Source organism: Ictalurus punctatus, chromosome 4 (assembly GCF_001660625.3).
Source record: "Ictalurus punctatus breed USDA103 chromosome 4, Coco_2.0, whole genome shotgun sequence".
In the NCBI taxonomy this organism is placed as follows: Eukaryota; Metazoa; Chordata; class Actinopteri; order Siluriformes; family Ictaluridae; genus Ictalurus; species Ictalurus punctatus.
Genome location: NC_071284.1, coordinates 34,469,392 through 34,491,419, shown reverse-complemented (window position 1 = coordinate 34,491,419; position 22,028 = coordinate 34,469,392). Strand labels below are relative to the sequence as shown.

The 22,028-nt window shown below is 39.0% G+C and overlaps 1 protein-coding gene and 1 long non-coding RNA gene across 24 annotated transcripts in view; one reads left to right on the top strand and one right to left on the bottom strand.

Moving 5' to 3' along the window:
- LOC108264472 (protein NLRC5) overlaps positions 1–22,028 on the top strand; it is a 94,340-nt gene that overhangs the window by 16,692 nt on the left and 55,620 nt on the right. For 11 of the 22 annotated variants that reach the window (XM_053678267.1, XM_053678268.1, XM_053678282.1 and 8 more), the window contains 7 exons: positions 17,515–17,685; positions 18,290–18,466; positions 18,928–19,101; positions 19,282–19,455; positions 20,174–20,230; positions 20,736–20,903; positions 21,299–21,472. In XM_053678267.1, the coding sequence (XP_053534242.1) occupies positions 17,515–17,685; positions 18,290–18,466; positions 18,928–19,101; positions 19,282–19,455; positions 20,174–20,230; positions 20,736–20,903; positions 21,299–21,472 (1,095 nt within the window). Of the gene's footprint in view, positions 1–8,514; positions 8,668–8,751; positions 9,039–9,903; positions 10,028–11,649; positions 11,761–12,105; positions 12,217–13,181; positions 13,240–13,751; positions 13,951–14,219; positions 15,982–16,173; positions 16,348–16,562; positions 16,731–17,514; positions 17,686–18,289; positions 18,467–18,927; positions 19,102–19,281; positions 19,456–20,173; positions 20,231–20,735; positions 20,904–21,298; positions 21,473–22,028 lie in introns of those variants that run through there. The other 11 variants (XM_053678278.1, XM_053678279.1, XM_053678277.1 and 8 more) reach the window with 11 other exon arrangements.
- On the bottom strand, positions 4,315–6,696 carry LOC108264513 (uncharacterized). Of its 2 annotated transcripts, XR_008393947.1 has the most exons (4): positions 6,089–6,691; positions 5,699–5,903; positions 5,359–5,523; positions 4,315–4,715 (listed from the first exon to the last, which is right to left on the bottom strand). It is a non-coding gene; the product is annotated as an uncharacterized LOC108264513 (long non-coding RNA). The 2 variants fall into 2 exon arrangements; XR_001812436.3 differs by having other exon boundaries at positions 5,699–6,696.

The window sequence follows — 22,028 nt, the reverse complement described above, 5'->3', positions numbered from 1 at the left end:
ATTAGATGTACATGAGGTCCTGGGGTAATTTCCTCTTTTACAGGAGCTCCTCTGTGACTCTATTTCCGTCAGGATCGGCCATGTCAGTGTTTCTCCCCGCCCCCCCGCCCAGTGTTAATTATAACAGTAATAATCTTTTAGCAGTTTAATATTCTTCAGTCATTTATAATTCTTTTAGAAAGACTTTCTGAATATGTATTAATATATTTAAATGATTATAAATATTATTATAAAACTACAGTGTATTAGGTATATACAGTGGGTTCAGAAAGTATTAAGGAAATATCTACATTTTATTGAATTATAGATTTCATTCTAAATGGATTACTAATAACCCGATAACCCATGATGACTAACTCAGACTTGAACCCCACAGAACACACATTATACATGTAGATTTCATTTTTAATAAGGCACTAATTATCTTTTCTTCTCTCCCTCTGCAGATTATGGAGCAGTGTAAATGAGAAATCCTGCACTGATTTGGTTTCAGCTCTCTGTACAAATCCATCACACATCAGAGAGCTGGATCTGAGTGAGTGTAGACTAGGAGACTCAGGAGTGGAGAAGCTCTGTGATCTACTGAAGAAACACGAGTGTAAACTGGAGACACTGCGGTGAGTAACTCAGTGATGTGATGAAACAGCTTTATAATAAAAAGCACTAACCAGAACAAAGCTCTTACCAGTCCTAGCTAGTAATGTCTAACTAACGTGTCTAATTGCTCTCTAGATTAGATTTATTATCAGTAATAAAGATTAAAATATAGAAAGACACTAAATCTGCTTTTCCCGACTCCTGATCTGAGTTTCTTTTCATTCTCGGTGCTTTATATCGGAGTTTAAACCAGAAAACAAACCGCAAGACAACAAATCTTCTAACAGTGACATACATTGTCTCTGCACTACTAAAGTGATAATGTCTGATCTGCAGTGACTGACACGTCATCAGCACTAATCCCTGACAGACACTAATCACTCTTTTCTTTTTTTGACACTAATCACTCACATCTTACAAATAAAATCACAGCAACTAACCAAAAATACTGTAAACATTTAAACTTAATCAGACCTGCACTTCCTCCTCTGAGTAAGTAACTTTCTCTTTATCTGGAATCAGGAGACGGTACTGGGATATAAAAACATTTCTCCTGAGTGTGATGTTTTTCCAGAAGAAAATACACTAGCGCACTAGATCCTACATTCATCTGCACATAGAAGCTGGAAAATTCTCTCAAATACGTGTAGAATACACTGGAGTTAATATCACGTTGTGTCCGACAATTTTTTATTTTATCCGACATTTTGAATTTTGAAATGAAATATTTTCATCAATTAAAAATGGAAGCCTAAGGCACATATTCAGGCAGTGCTTTTTTCTGTATTGAAGTTGTATCGTATTTAAATGTTGTATATTGTTAAACCCCTAATGGTTATAATTATTATTTTAGTTATCACCCAGCCCTATGAGTCTGGTAAAAACCAGAAGAAAGAATATAAGATAGAAGAACAGAAACCAGAGATTTAGAAATGTGTTCGTGTTCTTACTTCAGTCATTTCTATATCCTTTCTTTCTCTAATGTTGGAATAAACACTGTTTCCTTTTCTGCAGATTACAGTACAGTGTAAATGGGAAATCCTGCACTGATTTGGTTTCAGCTCTCTGTACAAATCCATCACACATCAGAGAGCTGGATCTGAGTGGGAGTGAACTAGGAGACTCAGGAGTGGAGAAGCTCTGTGATCTACTGAAGAAACACGAGTGTAAACTGGAGACACTGCGGTGAGTAACTCAGTGATGAAACACACTGAATGAAGCTTTATAATGATGCAGGATTACACTTTAGAGTTGTCTTTCACAGACCGTACACAGATCTTTATAATACACAATAACAATGTAGACAAGTACTTTACTATTATATTTCTGCATCTCATTGTTACATACATGCCTACATCATCATTATTTAATCCTGTGAGGTAAAGAAACTAAAAACTTTTCTCTCTGCAGGTTAATAAAGTGCAGAATAACAGATAGAGGCTGTGCTGCTCTGACTGCAGCTCTGAAGTTAAACTCCTCACATCTGAAAGATCTGGATCTGAGATTTAATAAACTGGGAAATTCAGTCACACGATTCGAGGAGGTACTGAAACGTTCAGGAGGACAGATACGGTCAGTAAACTTTACACACAGTACAGAATGTGTAGTTTCTGTAGAATATAATGTAAGTGTAAGAGTGTTGTGTAAGAGTAATGTAAATGGAAATCAGCAGCATGTTGGTAATCGTACTGACAGAAGCACACAGAATATACCTTCAGTATTTAGGATCAGAATTAAACCCAACAGTAACTCGTCACTGCATGCTAATAGCTTTCTGAGGATCTGATTTAATAGAAGTGCACTTTGACCTGATCTGATTCTGTTCTACACAGAAATACCACTGCACTTCTAATCTCATCCTTCATGTTTATTCTACTTTTATGCCATATTTCTTGTGTTTATGTAGCTAAACTATTGAGATATATGATTTTAATAATAAAATACAGATATACTATAGCTTCTGGCTAAGAGAAATGATACAGGGTACAGTGCTGAAACTATTTTTCTGTTTTGATTTTACAGATATGATAAAATCCACATGAGTGAAACGGATCTTCACAGTAGTACCAGACGCACCAGAGAGGAAGCAGCGTGTACAGTAATGTAGGAAGCAGCGTGTACAGTAATGTAGGAAGCAGCATGTACAGTAATGTAGGAAACAGTGTGTACGGTAATGTAGGAAACAGTGTGTACGGTAATGTAGGAAGCAGTGTGTACAGTAATGTAGGAAACAGTGTGTACAGTAATGTAGGAAGCAGTGTGTACAGTAATGTAGGAAGCAGTGTGTACAGTAATGTAGGAAACAGTGTGTACAGTAATGTAGGAAGCAGCGTGTACAGTAATGTAAGAAGCAGTGTGTACAGTAATGTAGGAAGCATTGTGTACAGTAATGTAGGAAGCAGTGTGTACAGTAATGTAGGAAGCAGTGTGTACAGTAATGTAGGAAGCAGTGTGTACAGTAATGTAGATAACAGTGTGGATGATGATTACACTCAGCAGAACCAGGGCAGCAGTGGGACAGTCACTGACTCCACAAGCCCAGAAAGTCAGCCTTCAGGCTGTTTATTTAACATCACAGAACAGAATAGGAGGAAAGTCAGTAAAACCAGTAATACACAGAGGCAACAAAACAGGGGCTACACAAGCACTCCCACCTCCAAAAACAAATAGTACTAGATCACACTTTCTATACAGTACACAACATACAAAAAGGAGAGATGAGTGTACACTGAGATGTTAATTTTCCTCCTCAGAACAGTAAACTATACAGTTATTGTTAGAGATTTAACACATGAATATGTCTGTATGTTAATGATGTGTGTATACAGTGTAACACATTTAAACGTAAGATGTGGTCACATGTTCATGATCACATTTAATGTGTGTAAACTTGTTAAAATGACACGTGCAGTATGTGGAACACGTGAAACATGCCCTTTGCACATTTCCTGCAATAAAGACATTGAAACAAATTGATTCAGGTTGAGCTTTTATTTTTTAATAAAAAAAATCTCCCTCCTAAGAACTAAGAGTTTATAGTATTTTAATTGGTTTTGAATGTATTGTGACAGTGAAGTTTGGAGTTTTCCCCTCAGCTGTAAGTATAAATGAAGTGAATAAAAGGTATAATCTGTTAGAATGACTAATACACAGAGTTAAATCACTACATAATGTGTGTAATAAGGTACTTGATGTCAGTATGAGTATATTGAGTACAGTAAAGTTAGCCTGGAGCTGCTAGATGAATAAATATTAATGCTACTGTATTTAAGCTAGTTAAGATAACTGACTAAACCCTTATGTTCATGTATTTCCCCCCTAATCTGGATATTTACTTCTTTATTCAGGTACAACATTACTGTAAGGGATCGGGACTGGAGGCGGATGCAGGTGCAGATCAAAGTCTTTATTAACCACGTGACTCACAGCGTTACATGACAGTAACACTCATAATTCAGACTTCACTATGATTCAGACACTTACCTTTTTTATATGGTTTGGAGGTGCAAGTGCTTTTTTTGTTGCTTTGGTGCTGTTAGGAAAATCTTTGGGATTTAGAAGGATGTAGAAAATATAAAATGTGAAATCAATGAGGATGAGAATTAAAGGCGCCGTCACACTGCCACAGCTATGTCCTGTTTCAAGCCCTTGAGAGAGCTGCCATAACACACACACACACACACACACACACACACACACACACACACACACACACAGTCAAATTGCAGAGTCTCAGTTTATTCAAAAAAAGATAAGAGTATATATATATCAGACAATCATGTGCCTCAGCAACAGTGTGCTCACTATTGAAGGTAAAATGGTGGATCATTAGTACATCCCATAGCACGTGCAAGATAAGAGAAACTAGGAGAGAACGACACATTCCTGTGATATGGGTTGTCGAGGAGACAAGAAAAGTTGAAAGAGAGAGAGAACAACTACACATAACTACCCTAGTCCACATTGCTTGCTAAACTGTCTATGCTGCTTTCTCCCTGTTGTGTGTCCTGCACTTTTCCATCTCTTTGTTTATTCTTCACTGTAGAGGAGTCAGGATCCGAAATCGGCTAACAGAAAATAAATTCCACCGTTTTGTTGTCACTGTGGGCTTGTCATATCTGTAAGATCAACACAGAAAAAATACAGATGTTTATCATGTAGTCACTGACTGATAATTGACTACATATGTGGTAAGCTGCTGTGACCTTTCTACCATGTAAAAGATATAAAGATTAAGCAAATGTAAATTATCAAAAGTTACAACACTGCAACGTATTTTATTGCTCTTACCCTGAAGCTGCATCTGTTTCTCTTACAGTTACCAGTGCAATAAAATATTTAAAATATTCCACATTTAGTTTAACTACATAAACACAACAGTGAATATGGTGTAAAAGTAGAATAAACAGGAATAAACAAATTGATAATTTCTGTATGAGAGTGAGTTAGTTAAGAGCATGATGGAGTGGTATATCCTGTTAGTCCAGCTAAAATGAAAAGAAAACTGCAGTGGTATTTCTGTGTAGAACAGTAACAGATCAGATCAAAGTGCACTTCTATTAAATCAGAGCTAGTTATTAGCATGCAGTGATGAGTTGTTGTTTTGGTTTAGTTCGGATTCTGAATTATGAAAGTTTATCCTCTGTGCTTCTGACGGTAAGATTGTTATTGTTACATGCGGTTGATTTGTCTAATTACATTACTCTTACATGACATTCTTCTACAGAAAATACACATTCAGTACTGTGTGTGTTTACTTACATCAGCTTTCCTCCTGAACCGTTCAGTATCTCAGAGAGCTGCTTTGTGACTGAATCTTTTAGTTGATTCTCTCTCAGATCCAGCTCTTTCAGATGTGAGGAGTTGGACCTCAGAGCTGCAGTCAGAGAAGCACAGCCTCTATCTTTTATACTGCACTTCTTTAACCTGCAGAGAGGGAGGTAATGGTGTAGATTAATGAACTCGTAGTGAATGTAAACACAAACACAGCTGTTAAAGTAATATAGAGATGAAGATCTTGTCAGTTTTTATGTTTTGCATCAGGAAACATAACTAAAGATTGTGATCTCAATTCTGTGTGTTTCATCACTGAGTTACTCACCGCAGTGTCTCCAGTTTACACTCGTGTTTCTTCAGTAGATCACAGAGCTTCTCCACTCCTGAGTCTCCTAGTTCACACTCACTCAGATCCAGCTCTCTGATGTGTGATGGATTTGTACCGAGAGCTGAAGCCAAATCAGTGCAGGATTTCCCATTTTTATAAATGGGGGTGTGGCTGTGTTCAGAATTAACTAATCACATTCAATCTCATGTTCAAAAGTACAACCCCAATTCCGAAAAAGTTGGGACAGTGTGGAAAATGCAAAAAATAAAAACACACAAAAAACAAGGAGTCATTTGAAAATTCAGTTCGGCCTGTACTATATTGAAAACACTTTATAAACACATTATTTGATGTTTTACTTTGTGAATTTAATGCCCCAAATCCTACCGATGTGTCTTTGGGGAATGTTGTTCTCAAAGTGTCGGATTATTCGCTGATGCATCTGTTGGCAGATCGGCGAGCATCGACCCATCCTTGCTCTTGATGGACTAGACCTTTTTTGGAGGCTCCTTATATAGTATGTTTAGATGATTACCTCACCTGTTTCACATCACCTTCTTATTCTACTTGTCACATCACTATTAGTCCTAGTGCCCCTGTCCCAACTTTATTGGAATGTGTTGCATGCGTCAATTTCAAAATAAACCTTTATCTTAAAAAACTATGCATTTGATTAGGTAAAACATCGAATACCTTCTTTTTATATGTTTTTTTTTTTGTTTAAATACAAGTCAAATTACATTTACAAATCACTCCTCTTTGTTTGTATTAGCATTTTCCATACTGTCCCAACTTTTTGGAATTGGGGTTGTAATTATCATACAGCTGTCATCAATGAAATTATTCCGATTAACCCCAAGTAAAGATCAGCTGTTTCTCTTGAATTTTCTTGACATCTTCTTGGTTTATGTGACTACTGAAGTCCTAGTCCACAAAGAGCTTACATAGCGTGTATGATATCTGACTTGTTGAAAGACATCGATCAGGAGAGGGGTATAAAAGAATTTACCATGGAACTTTACCATGGAACACTGTGAAAGCCAACATCAACAAGTGGAGAAAATGGAGCACCACAATGGCATCACCAAGAACAGGACGTCCCTCCAAAATTTATAAAACGACAAGGCAAAAACATACCAGGGAGGCTGCTAAGAGACCTACAGCAACATGAAAGAACCTACAGGAATATCTGACAAATACTGATTACTCTCTGCATGCAACAACAATCTCTTGTATTATTTATGTCTGGGCTATAGGGTACAATGGCTAAACAGAAGCCCTTTCTCAAACATCTAAGTTCAAATAAATCCCAAACTATGTGGCAAAATGTGTTATGTTCTAATGAGACCAATTCCAAAAGGTATAATAATTCCAAAAGTACACTATCCCCATGGTGAATCATGGTGGTGGAAGCGTCATGCTTTAGGGATGCTTTTTCAGCCAGAACTGGGGCTTTTTTTTGTTTTTTTTTAAAGGTGGGGGAATCATGAATAGGTACAAATACCAATTTTAGTATAAAACATTCAGCTGTCTTCTAGTAAGCTGAAGATGAAAAGGAATTTCCACTTTTAGCAAGACAATGACCCAAAGCATACATTCAAACCAACAAAGGAACCGATTAACCAAAAGATGATGAATGTTTTTGAATGTCCTTGCCAGAGTCCAGACCTGAATCCATCTGTGGGGTGACCTGAAGCGGGCTGTGCACAGGCTGTACAAATGGATGGATCTAGAATGTTTTCAGAAGAAAGAGCGGGAAAATATTGCCAAGGTCAAGATGTGCCACGCTGATCGACTCTTACCCAAAATAACTGAGTGCTGTAATAAAATCAAAAGGGGCTTCAACAAAGTATTAGTTTAGGGGTGTGCACACTTATGCAACCAGGCTATTGTAAGTTTTTTTTTCTCTGAAAAGTTTCTGATTGTTTTCACTTTATTTGTATACTTTGCAATTTCACATTAAAGGTGGGAAAAGTTTTGACATGATTTATCTTACTTTCATTCTTTTACTTCACAAAACCCTGCCATTGTAACAGGGGTGTGTAGACTTTTTATACCCACTGTAAATCCTCTCACAGTGGCGTCTCTAATCGCTTTGTGGAGGCGTTTAGTGTCTCAGACGGACTTGCTGATGTTGTTTCTGACTGTATCACACTCAGGTAAGAGGTGTGGCCTAAAATATGAAGGTGATTCAGATGAAACTATATTTCAAATGTAGTGTGGTTAATATTCTACTATTTTAATGAACTGTTTATGAATATTTGTCTTTTTTTTTTTTTTAATAGAGGTTTATCTCTTGTTCATTGTTCATTACTGTCATTTATTCATCCAGCTCAGAGTGAAACACTAGAGGGCGCGCTGACTCCATCTCTCACTGTCTCTGATTACACTGGATTCAAGAGGAGGAAGGACTCCGTCTATAACAGGGCACCACACACACTCACACACACACACACACACACACACACACACACACACACACACACTCATTCACACTCATTCACACCTAGGACCAATTGATCACAGCCATATCATCTGACATACCTGCATGTTTTTGTACAGTGGGAGAAACCCACATAGATACAGGAAGACACTGGGGACTCAGTGAGGGAACAGCTCTACACACTGTACCACTGTGTCCCTTAGAAATGTCTCTTTTTCATATTCTACACAGCTCTTTATGATTTATGTGTTTGAGCATGTGTGTGTGTAGTTCCTGCTGGTGTTAGATCTGTGTTTATATAAAGTGGAGTGTGTGTGTGTGAGTGTGTGTGTGTGTGTGTGTGTGTGTGTGAGAGAGAGAGAGAGAGAGAGAGAGAGAGAGAGAGAGAGAGAGAGATGTTACACTGTAAGAAGTTGTAGTTGAAACTCCGCCTTTTCTCCACCGGAAATGACTCAAAAGTGAAAGTGAAAGCGGATAATTTTTGTGTTGAGAAAAACGCGATGCTCTTTGGAACAGAATCGCAGTGAGTACATGAATATAAAGCTGTAATATGTCAGTTTTAGGATTATTTACTAAATGAAGAACATTTCTGTGTTCTCTTCCACAGTTGACTTTAATCTTTATTGAATAACGCGGTGTGACGCAGTAACTTAACCTGAGGGAAGTTAACAGACCCGTGTGTCCTGCTGTGTTTCTTACACACAGTGTGTAAAGTTTACAGCTGTTATTTATTAAAGAGGGAATAATATTCATATACATTATAACAATTCCTGACAGATTTCCACTCTCTCTTCTTTATCTCTAACACACACAATAAGCAGAAATAAACACGAAGCCACTTCCTGTTTAGAAGGTAGTGTCACGTTTCATGGGCGGAGACGGAAGCAGATGCAGGTATGCAGATCAACGCAATATAATCCAAGCAATAATTTCAAAGGGGTTAAAGGTGAAGGTCGTGGTCGTGAAACAGGCAGGGGTCAGGCGATCAGGCAAACAAACAAAACAAGGCAAGGCAGAAATCGGAGTCGAGAGCAGAAACAGTGGTCAACGTCACTTATCAAAAATGAGAACTGTAGAGAACAAGTCAGCTGAACGTTTACTTCACAAAGTCTTATTGTTCCCAAAGTCTCTTATATGCTGTGTGTGTGTGAGAGAGGGAGAGATTGGGTGCAGGTGTGTGTAGTTATAACTCCGGGGAAGGCGAGCGCATGCGTGTGTGTGAAGTGTAGTCCTCAGCGGCCATGTTTGTAGTTCGCGGTGCCTCCTGGGAAACTGAGTCACGGTTTGGCTGTGATGTGACAGGTCGAAAAAACATTTAAAGATAATGTTTTAAAAGAAACAGGTGTTTCGTCCATAATGATAAAAAATAAAAATGGTTGTACTCCAATGTGAAATAAATCGATGGAGACACACAGAGTACATTTCTGTTCCACACTCTATAAGGATCCCTTGGACATTTTCACTTAGGGGTGTACTCACTTTTGTTGCCAGCGGTTTAGACATTAATGGCCGTGTGTTGAGTTATTTTGAGGGGACAGCAAATTTACACTGTTACACAAGCTGTACACTCACTACTTTACATTTAGCAAAGTGTCACATGACACTTGACAAAGTGTGTTGTCACATGAAAAGATATAATCAAATATTTACAAAAATGTGAGGGGTGTACTCAGTTTGTGAGATACTGTAATTGGGGTTATACAGTATATATATTAGTAATTTATTTATGCCAATTTTATATTCCCTGTTGTTATCTCAGCAGGACTCAGCTAAACTAATACTGAGACAGCAGACATTAGACTTTCTGAAATAATGTCGGGGGAGTGTGAGGAACTCAGAACATCTGAAATGAGTCATCAAGAGGAGCAGCACAAGATCCAAAGGTAAGCATGTAGAATGCAAAAATGTGATATAATCTACTGATACCTGTGATTGTTCTAAATTTTAAAAAAGGAAATTTACATATACTAACCTAAATATTTATAAAGGATGTGTTAAAAGTTCTGCATCGAGGAGGGTCTGACTGAAATATTATACTGAATTTAATGTTATTATTTTTTAAAGTGAGTATTGTGAGATGCTTAATAAATGGTGAACAAATGGGACCAAATCTGAAAACTAGTAGTGAACTAGCAACATACTGGTAACAGTTAAATGCGAGGGTTTTACATGTTATGATCAAATGTATGCTAGTAGAAAGTATACGAGTGTGTTTAAAAAAATAAAACTGTTAAACTGAAAGAACAGTTCCGGAAATCTCTGTGAACAGAACCAACAGAACCAAGACCAGTAGAGTTGTGTGATAAGGTCAGAGTAATGTAATAATTAATGACAATTTAAAAAATTAGAAAGGTGAAACAGAGACCTCTGGTGGCAGTGAGGGGAAGTGACAGAGTTGCATGTGTCTTGCTCTGGCTTTTTATTATTATTATTATTTTATTACTTGTAATGGCGAATGTCTTTTTAAAGAGACATTGAAATAGTATGAGAGTTATAATCTGTTTCTGTATGTTGATGTATTTACTTTTAAAACAGAAAATCTCAAATAAAGTCTTTTTAGAGAAATCTCTTTCACTCGCTAACACACACACACACACACACACACACACACACACACACACACAAACTGCAGCCATCTTTCCACACACAGTGGGTAGTTGTAGTAAGAATAACATGCAGGAAGCTGCAAATGTTTGATGATAACTAGCTGCTACTGTAGAGTGAAAGTCCAGGTTGTTTATGAGATGGGACAAACGTGTTCTAGAGAGCAACTGACTGGAATCAAATCAAATGAGTACAAGATCAATCATGAAAAAAGGTTTACAGGTTTCCCAGATATGATAAAATTAAAATATACATTTTTTTCTTGTTTGTGTCTGTAGCGTCACAAGACACCAGGAGGCTTTAAAACAAATTTTATTTCCTGAGGACTTTACACAGTGTGAGGGGTTTAGCAGTTTATACAGTTTGAAGGGGTTTAGCACCCTGAGGTCCCCACAATTTACTACATTAACTGCTTAAGTACCTTTCTTTCTGTTCTTTAGTGGAATTCAGAAAAGATAGAAAAATTCCTCTTTCTTCTTCTCATTCAGTTCTCTGAACATCTTTAGAAATGACTCCAGACAGGAGAATTGATGTTAGCTTCAATATGATGTTATTTAGTGCTGAATTTACTTGATTTAATATTAATTACTAAATCTATAATTTACTGGTATCATATTCACAGCTCGTATTAACTGCTATGAAAATTTGTTCTAGTTGTAACACTATTCATAATAATCCCCTAATAATAATAATAATAGTAATATAATAATAATTCTCTTGTTAGGTGATGTACAGAACTGCACTCAGGAAGTCAGTGGGCAAAAGTTATATATGGCAGCATTATTGCTTTAGCAGCTGATTAATAATTATACAGTCTGAGGGCGTCAGGAAGCATCCTGAGATCTGCATCACAGTGTTTTGTAGATAGAATCGCTAAAGCAATTTTTCCTCTACTCTTTAGTGGAACTGTGGAAAGGTCAAATTCTCCTGTATCCAGCTGCGTGTCCTTTAAGAGTGACCGCTCACTGCCACTTCCTCCCGAATTTAAAGGTGGAACATCCTCTGTGGAAAGGTATTCCTTATCCTGCTCATTAAAATCACAGCCTCTCATTTGTTCCTATTCATATTTATTCATGTTCTTCCTATTCATAACATGAGATATGAGATGGTGTTAAATGAAGGAAGTTTTAGAAGTAGTCGAGCATGTACTTTTAATGCATTATAATGCACTCCAGCACATAATTATCTACCTTGTAATGAACCCGGAGTTTAGCAGGCCACCTTGTCACTAAATACCTCGATCACGTCATGATGTTCAGTCACTGGGACGTTGATGGCACAGATCTGCACAAATATTATACAGATATAAAGATATTATACAAGTAAAATATCTAAAACAACTTTTTCTTCGTTCTAGTGAAAGTAAGGAAAGGCGTCTCTCACCTGTATCCAGCTGTGTGTCCTATAAGAGTGACCACTCAATGCTGATTCCTCACAACTTTACAGATGGAACATCCTCTGTGGAAAGGTATTCCTCTCTTCTTCTCACTTATTCTAGTCTTGTGTCATGTAGGTTTAATATACTGTATGTGCTATGCCTACACGTGAGTGCAAAAGTTAGCACCCCTGTGGTTTCTGGGTAGAAAAGGAAAAGTTTGTCAATAAGGGAATCTGCCAATAGCCCTTGGTAAACTCCAGGATAGAATAAAAACGAGCTGTACCCAGGCGTTCCAGAAGCTCGTCAGTACAAGCCGTGACTGAACACTCAGGCTTGGGCTGTTCCAGCCACTGTAGGACAGCTTTATTTAATGCTAATAGCTAGCATTTTCACAACTCATTCTGAACCACTTTTCTTTTGTGTTCCTGTAAGCAGTACGGCTGGACACACAGAAAGGGGGTGTGGTTAGAGGTCAGAGGAGTCTCAGTGTTGTGTTCCATTAGTGAAAAACCCAAACCTAACCTAGCAGGTCAGGGAGAAAATATCCAAAACAGTTGTCTTGCAACTGGGCAACCATTGCTCCATACGAGGATTAGAGATGGTGTCCAAATGCGTTCTGAGTGAGATCCACTGTTTTTGCACTGAGCCACAGCTCATCTCTCTCTGCCATCATCATTACCAGAGCAACAGGAACCACCACTGTTTGAGAAAATTGTGGTGGTGAATCTACCATATGTATCCCCTCTCATAGCCGACTTCCCCAACCCAACATGTGACCTTGAAGGACTCTCGCTGCTTGGCAGTAATCATAAGTAATTAGGAGCTAGAGGTGAGAAGGTATACAAGTGCTTTATCTCCTGGTGCAAATTGTCCCAACTGGAAACACACATTATAGTGCCACTGCTGCCTTTCCTGTGCCCGAAGCCAGTTCTCCCATGATAAGAGCTGAGTGTGTGTGTGGAGTTTCAGGGGTTCAGATATCACAGCTGTGTGGATCAGAGCTGTAGGATGTGTGCTGAGGTTTAAAAAAATTTACAGTGTTTGTTTATCCACAGAAACCAAAAACGGAAACCAAAAATCGACTGCAGAAATCAGATGGAGTCCATATTCAAGGTGTGTGTGTGTGTGTGTGTGTTTGTGTGTGTGTGTGTGTGTGTGTGTGTGTAATTAATATACACTTCTTTAGAAATTAAAAAGTAGATTAAAGTAATTTACAGTGAAGTTTATAGTAAACAGTTTACAGTTACAGCAGCATTATGTGTAATTAGACAAAAGTGCATTTCAGTCTGTTTTATAGTTACAGCTTTACCTCTGACGTACAAAGTGCTGACACTGGAGACTCCTTCCATAAATGTTAAATAAACATCTCCTTACAGAAAACTTTACTATATTAACAATTACTCATATTTTAAAATCTATTCATGTGGAGCGTTCTCCGTACAAGTCCCTGTAAATCAGCTGTTACTATAGAAACATATTAGAATGAGAAAATGAATCTAGTTAACACCTTCTGACCAATCAGAATCCAGAATTCACCAGCAGTGTGGTATAAAATCATATAACAGACTATGTAGCATTTTATTGATTTATTTAGTAATTTGATGTTATTGTGTTGTTTAAATCAGGAGCTGGAGCACAAAGTCATCACTCTGTTGAAGAATGAGCTGAACAGGTTCAAGAAGCTACTGAGTGCTGATTTCCCAGCATGCTCTGAAGAGGAGGAGGAGCAGGATCTGCACTGTTTCAGAGAGGGTGTGCTGAAGATCACACTGCACATCCTGAAGAACATGAAGCAGAAAGATCTCGCTCACACACTGCAGATCAGTAAGAGCTTTAGATTATTACAATATTCTGTCACTTTAAATTACACACTGGGCCACTGGTCTATATTTTCATACTGATTTTTATCCTAATGAATACAGTTTTTTAAACAAATAAATGACCCAGAGATAATCCTAATGTTTTGGTTCTTTTACATCATATTTATGTATTTATTAGGAATGAATTCCAGTTTGTGACTAATATTGATCTTCACACTGTGGATAGTATCCATACATTACAATAATGACCATCACATTTTTCCTGTTTGTTAGAGCTGGCCTCTGTGTATCAGCGAAAGCTCAAATCCAGACTTCTAGATAAATGTAAAAGAATTAATGAAGGAATCTCACAGCATGGGACATCAACACTTCTGAATCAGATCTACACAGAGCTCTACGTCACAGAGGGTGGGAGTGGAGACGTCAATAAAGAACATGAGGTGAGACAGATTGAGACAGCGTCCAGGAGACCAGCAGCAGAGGAGACACCCATCAAATGTAATGAGCTCTTTAAAGACAAGTCCATCAGAAGTGTTCTGACTAAAGGAGTAGCTGGAATTGGAAAAACAGTCTCTGTGCAGAAGTTCATTCTGGACTGGGCTGAAGGGAAAGAGAATCAGGACGTCACCTTCATGTTTCCACTTCCCTTTAGAGAGCTGAATTTGGTGAAGCAGGGGACCTTCAGTCTGATGAGCCTTCTTCATCAGTTTTTCCCTGACATTAAGGACTTGGAAGTAATAGACAGTGACACCTACAAAGTCCTGTTCATCTTTGATGGTCTGGATGAGTGTCGACTTCCTCTAAATTTCCAGAAGAATGAGATGTTGAGTGATGTGACAGAGTCAGTCTCAGTGGATGTGCTGCTGACAAACCTCATCAAGGGGAATCTGCTTCCCTCTGCTCACCTCTGGATAACCACTCGACCAGCAGCAGCCAATCAGATCCCTCCTGAGTGTGTAGCCCAGGTAACAGAGGTACGAGGGTTCAGTGATCCTCAGAAAGAGGAGTACTTCAGGAAGAGGATCAGTGATCAGAGCCTGGCCGATAAAATCATCTCACACATGAAGTCTTCCAGAAGCCTCTACATCATGTGTCACATCCCAGTCTTCTGCTGGATCTCAGCCACTGTTCTAGAGAGAATGTTGGGTGAAGCAGAGATTGGAGAGATCCCCAAGACTCTGACTCAAATGTTCACACACTTCCTGATCTTTCAGATCAAACACAAGGACCAAAAGTACCATCAGAAATGTGACCTTGAGCTTCCCCAGGCCAGAGAGAGTATCCTGGCACTGGGAAAACTGGCTTTCCAACAGCTGGAGAAAGGAAACCTGATGTTCTACGAGGAAGACCTGAGAGAGTGTGGCATTGATGTCCGAGAAGTGGCAGTGTACTCAGGAGTGTGTACCCAAATCTTCAGAGCAGAGTCTGGACTCCACCTGGGGAAGATGTTCAGCTTTGTGCATCTGAGTGTTCAGGAGTTTTTGGCTGCATTATATGCATTTCTCTGCTTCCTTGACAAAAACCCAACAAAAGAACAAATCACTGATCTTTCTGGTCTTCTCAACATATCAGAAATATCTGACTTCCTCAAGCGTGCAGTGGATCAGGCCTTACAGAGTGACAACGGACACTTGGATCTTTTCCTCCGCTTCCTTCTGGGCCTCTCAGTGGAGTCTAATCAGAAGCTCATTCAAGGTCTGCTGACACACAAAGGAAACAGCTCTGACTGCCAGAAGGACATAGTTGAGTACATCAAGTTCAAGTTTGAACACAATCCATCTCTAGAGAGATCCATCAATCTGTTCTACTGTCTGAACGAGTTACATGATGATTCACTAGTGAAAGAGATCCAAAGCTACGTGAGCTCAGGACGTCTCTCTGAAGCTGACCTCTCACCTGCTCAGTGGTCTGCTCTGGTCTTTGTGTTGCTGACATCAGAGGAGGATCTGGAAGTGTTTGAGCTACAGAAGTTCATAAAGTCAGATGAATGCTTTAAGAGACTGCTACCAGTCGTCCGGGAAGCCACAAGAGTTCTGTAAGTAAAAGCTGTTTCTCTATTAAACTCAGTGTTTAGGAATGAGAGGAGCTGTTCTGAGTGGATTTCACAGCAATAATGCCTAACTACTCTTTATAATTTATTCATCCTAAATAGGGAAGCGTTGTTACTGATACTGGTACCGATACCAACATCTGATACATTTTCTGATGTGACATTTTCTCCTTTCAGGCTCAGCGAGTGTAACCTGACAGAGAGAAGCTGCTCGGCTTTACACACAGTTCTCAGCTCAGAATCCTCCAAGCTGACTGAGGTGGATCTGAGCAGTAATCCTCTGGAGGACTCAGGAGTGAAGCTGCTTTGTGCTGGACTGAAGAGTCCAAACTGTAACCTGGAGAAACTGAGGTCAGTTCATCTCTCCTGTTGAGAGAGAGAGAGAATGTTTGTACATTATACAACATCTCTAGCGTTACTTGTTGCAGAGCTGCCAACATTACTAACAAGAAACTCACAGCAGGAAAAACAGAATATGATGGGGGTCGGTGCCAAGTGCATGAACTATAAAAATGTATCTGCAGAAGTGGAATAATGAGCAAGGATTTATTTTGTCCTTTGTGTAGACTTTCAGACTGCAGTATAACAGAGGAAGGATACGCTGCTCTGGCTGAAGCTCTGAAATCATCACACCTGATAGAGCTGGATCTCAGAGGGAACGACCCTGGAGCATCAGGAGTGAAGCTGCTCACTGATGTACTACAGGATCCACACTGTACACTGGAGACACTGAGGTGAGCAAATTATACATAACAAACACGTTATTATCATTATTATTGTGAAGAAAATATCCATGAAAATGTGTTCATGATTGTGTTACCATTAAATATTAAATATGTTATGATTTAGATATTACGCAAGTACGTGTGTGGTAAATAGGATCTGAATCTGGCCTGCAGCCTCGTTTCATTTGATTCACATAAACTAATAAAATACTGAAACGGCCTGTAACACACTACTGCTCAACACTGTGACACTATTCAGAATTCACAGCAGACCTGTAGTGTAGCGACTGCCATTGTACAGCGTGCACTGACTCCTGTCACAGAGCTGAAACACAGATTACAATCAACACCTGTGTGCTGCTCTTTATATCACTCACACTCACGTCTAAAAACCAGTCGTGTGTTGTGTGGCAGTGATGTGACCTGAAATTCACTTCTGAGAGATGAAGAAATATACAAAATAAAGATTGATATAACTGATAGAATATTATATAATCAGTATAAATGTTAATACCTAATAGTGTGTACACTTTAATATGTTCTTTTAGCCCTTCTTTTCCTTAGAAACATATTATTCTATTCTTTTCCCTAATAATCCTATTCTAATGATTTTACAGTCTAGGTTATTTGTGGTAATTGACAGAACATGTTAAATAAGTAAAAGAATATATAAAGACTTCAGTTACGGTCCTTCAGGGTCTCACAAAAATACTGATGTGGCCCGGGCACAGTTTGAGCCTGACCCCCCGACCTACACCTGTAGGTGTAACTGTATTGTGTGTTTTCTCTGCAGTCTGTTGAAAAGTGAGGCAGAGGAAGCCTGTGCTTCTTTAACTGAAGTTCTGGGTCCAAACCCTTTACTGCAGAGAGAACTGGATCTGAGTGGGAAAATATCTGGAGACTCAGGAGTGAAGCAGCTCTCCGCTCTACTGAAGGATCCACACTGCAGACCTGAGAGACTCAGGTGTGTGGTCTGATTTCTGCACCTAATCTTATTCTCTTTGGCAGTAGTAGCAATGGAGGTGGAATGACATCACTTTAAACATATTTATAATATTCAGGAAGGGATTAGTCATCATCAGAGTAGTTAGGTTTGTGGTTTTTGTTTGTGTAATGTTCTTCCCAGTTTGGTCACCTTCCAGTTCTAACCCACCAGATAGACACATCTCCCCTATCACATGACAGCTTAGCTAGTTTCAGGCTAACAGGTGCCGCCTCCCAGATACGTGAAGCCAACCACATCTTTTCAAACTGCTGCTCATGCTGCGTCATAAGGCAGCGTAACACACTCAGAGGAAAGTGCTATCTGCCCTCTTCCGCATACACGACCTCACAAATGCCCACGATTGGCTAGTGTCACTGTGATTGACAGGGGAGAGACAGTATGCCTCCCTCCCATCCTGAGAGCATGGCTAGTTTTGTTCCTTTGGCTCCCGTCCTCAGATGGCTGTGCATTACAGAGGTTCAATCTCTCAGTCTTGTGGTGTTAGGGTGAGCGCTTTTCCTGTTGCACCACACAGGAGCCCATGTTACTGTTTTTAAACTAAACATTTCTCCTCTTCCTCCAGACTTTCAGACTGTAATATTAAACAGGAGGGATACGCTGCTCTGGCTGAAGCTCTGAAATCAAACCCCTCATCACACCTGATGGAGCTGGACCTCAGAGGGAACGACCCTGGAGACTCAGGAATGAAGCAGCTCAGGAATTTAATAAATGATCCAAAATGTAAACTGAAGACACTGAGGTGAGTTTTTTCCCAGAATTTGTAAAATCCAGCCTTAAATTCTGAGTAATTTCTGTTGATTAGTAACACTGGTCAGACTGCTTCAGTTTCTCTGTTTACACCACTGTATAGCTGATCAGTACATATCTCTGAAGAACAAACACTTTGCCACGTGTACATTACATACAGTAGAATTCTTTTCTACTAATCCTCCACTGCCCCAAGTGCACTACACACGTACATGCTTACATGGACTTTTAATATTTTTTAATTACTTCATTTTATTCCAATATTAATTCCAATTATAAACCGAAGTAAGATATTTTAAGCAAGAAAAGTGCTGAAGTAAGTGTACTAATGTTTAGGAGTAGTGTTAGACTATTTCCACCATTGTGGACTGGACATTTACTAAATAAAAGTACCACTGCATTGGTGTAAATATAATTAGTGTTAGCATTTCTCTGTTCTTTCTCTCTCTACAGGTTGCTGAAAAGTCCTGATGCACAGAAAGCTTGTGATCATCTGAGTGAAATTCTGGGTAGAAACCCGATACTGCAGACGGATCTGGATCTGAGTGGGAAAATAGAAGGAGACTCAGGAGTAGAGCAACTCTCTGCTTTACTGAAGGATCCACACTGCAGACCTGAAAAACTTCAGTAAGGAATTGAATGATGTATAAATCTGTGCTGAATGGTTTGTCTTTAGGTTATCAATCATTCATCTAGTGTCCATGTCTTTTTCAGTAGTGATGAGTAGTTTGAGGAGAAAAGACCTCCCTCTGCTACAGAACTGCTAAAGAAAAACCCACAGTTAAGTGTGATTAATTGTGCTTTCAGGCTCAGTGAGTGTAATCTGACAGAGAAAGGATGTTCAGCTCTGCTCACAGCTCTCAGATCAGAATCCTCCACCCTGAGGGAGCTGAATCTGAGTAAGAACAGGATTCAGGATTCAGGAGTGAAGCTGCTCTCTGCAGTACTGAAGAATAAAGACTGTAAACTGGAGACTGTGAGGTAACGTCTAATACACACTTCATCCGTTATCCAGACGCTGTGATAGATCCACTTTAATGCAGCAGCAGGGTCATGCGTGAACAATCTTATCTATTAGCTGTGAGATTGTTTCACAAGAGCCTCGTTTAAATATACCACGTTCTTACCGTTTTTACAGCAGGTGCTACATGAACAGTTACAATAGCAGGCTGATGGCTGGCATAGCAGATCACTAACAGCCTTCTACAACACACACATTCGCTAGAAATCTTTACTAAAAGCAGAAATGAATAGCAGTGATGGACAGAGAAGTGAACTGAATAAAGAGGTCTCAGTGTGGAAAACTGTCGTGTAATGACAGACACGTAATTACATGTAACACTCCTACAGTTATCTAAATTATGTACATCTTTTATTGTTGTTGTTTGTTTGTTTTAGTTATGTTCATTTTTTTGTGATGCGAGTGTAGAGGAGTTTGTGTTAGTTTAGTGTCTGCAGGTGTGTATTTTTATTCTGTTCCTGTGCACACAGGGGCACTCTGCAAGTCCCGCACATACACAGTGTTTGTCTGGGATTCCCTTGTTTCCTTCTTCCTGAAAGTGAAGACATGTAACTGATACTTATTGTTTAAGTAATTATCTATTACAAAAAAATAATGTATAACTGATAAACTAAACTAAACTAAATAATTACCCATAAATTTATTTACATGTCCTGAGACAGATCTGTGCCTTCACAGAAATCCTCTTCATCTGTTCGTACACAGACACTGGAGCGCCCGAGTCACACTACATGGGTGTATTTGGGAGTCACACTACATGGGTGTATTTGGGAGTCGCACTACATGGGTGTGTTTGGGAGTCACACTACATGGGTGTATTTGGGAGTCACACTACATGGGTGTATTTGGGAGTCACACTACATGGGTGTATTTGGGAGTCGCACTACATGGGTGTGTTTGGGAGTCACACTACATGGGTGTGTTTGGGAGTCACACTACATGGGTGTATTTGGAATTGGCAGTGAACAAAAGTCTCAGATTTCAGACACAAAATGAATTATAATGATTTGCTGTTATGGTTTTATCATAATGTTTTCATCATGTTTTCTCCAGACATTGGAAAAAATCTAAATCATAAAATTATCAGAACAGTTTTCTAGTGTAGAAAATTATTTTAACCATCAAAAATTAGCAAAATTATCATTTGTTTTTATTTACTCACATTTATTTTTTGCCCAGAATGAGAGAGCTTTTGTACATAAAAAAATCAAGACAATTATCTGTACTTTTATCCTCTTAGACTTTCAGACTGCAGTATAACAGAGGAAGGATACGCTGCTCTGGCTGAAGCTCTGAAATCATCACACCTGATAGAGCTGGATCTCAGAGGGAACGACCCTGGAGCATCAGGAGTGAAGCTGCTCACTGATGTACTACAGGATCCACACTGTACACTGGAGACACTGAGGTGAGAAAAAAAGATCTAGATAACCATTAACAGCTATATTTCTATCACTTTAGCATTTAGCATTAGAAAATGATTAATTGTGCTGAATGATTTAATTTGAATGATTTGATGTCACTATATCACACTGTAATGTTAAGTGGGTTTGCTGATTATCCAGGAAACAGCGCTGGATAGAGTTTTGTGCTTGAACAGTTATAAACAGTAACAGTAAAGACTGATAATGAATATTTTATTAAGAAATGAGGATTAGTGTGCACTGATTGTGTAACAGATATAGCTGGATAAGGATACACACTGAAAACACAAACTGAAGCACAGCTAAAGCACATAACAATCAGTTCCTTATTGCTCTCATTACACAGTTATTAACCTGCTGATATCATTTTTCTCTACAGGTTGTTGAAAAGTGCTGATGCAGAGGAAGCCTACAAGTGTCTTACTGACATTTTCAGAAGAAACCCCTTACTGCACACGGAGCTGGATCTGAGATACAAGACACCTAAACACGTCAAAGTGAAGCATCTCTCGGCTCTGCTGCAGGATCCACATTACAGACTGCAGAAACTTAGGTACGGAACAACTATAAACATATAGATCTGTATTTCCATGCATTATTGTAATTATCTGGTGTGTGGAGTGTGTCATTAACAGAGGGCACAATGGCCAACCTCAGCGTGTGAAACATTATTAGCAATATGATTATTAAGAGAGTGTGAGCTGCTGTGAATTGAAGCGTCCATGTGCGAGTGTCGTTCTGTCTGTGCACTCTCAGCAGGATCACATGATCACACTTCACTTTCACTCGCTCCATAAACTACTCACTGAAGATGAGAGTTAACATAGTTTTTCTTTCTCCATTTTCAAATACGTTTCTTGGAAGAACCTTTTTTTGTGGACGGGAGACCAATGTGCAGAGAAAAAATACATTTTCTAAAACATCTATATACTGTATGTGTGGGCGGGGCCTTGGAGTAGGGTAGGATGTGAGTATAGCCCTATTTGGATGGGATTAGATGTACATGAGGTCCTGGGGTAATTTCCTCTTTTACAGGAGCTCCTCTGTGACTTTATTTCCGTCCGGATCGGCCATGTCAGTGTTTTTCTCTGTCCTCCTCTGAGAAAACT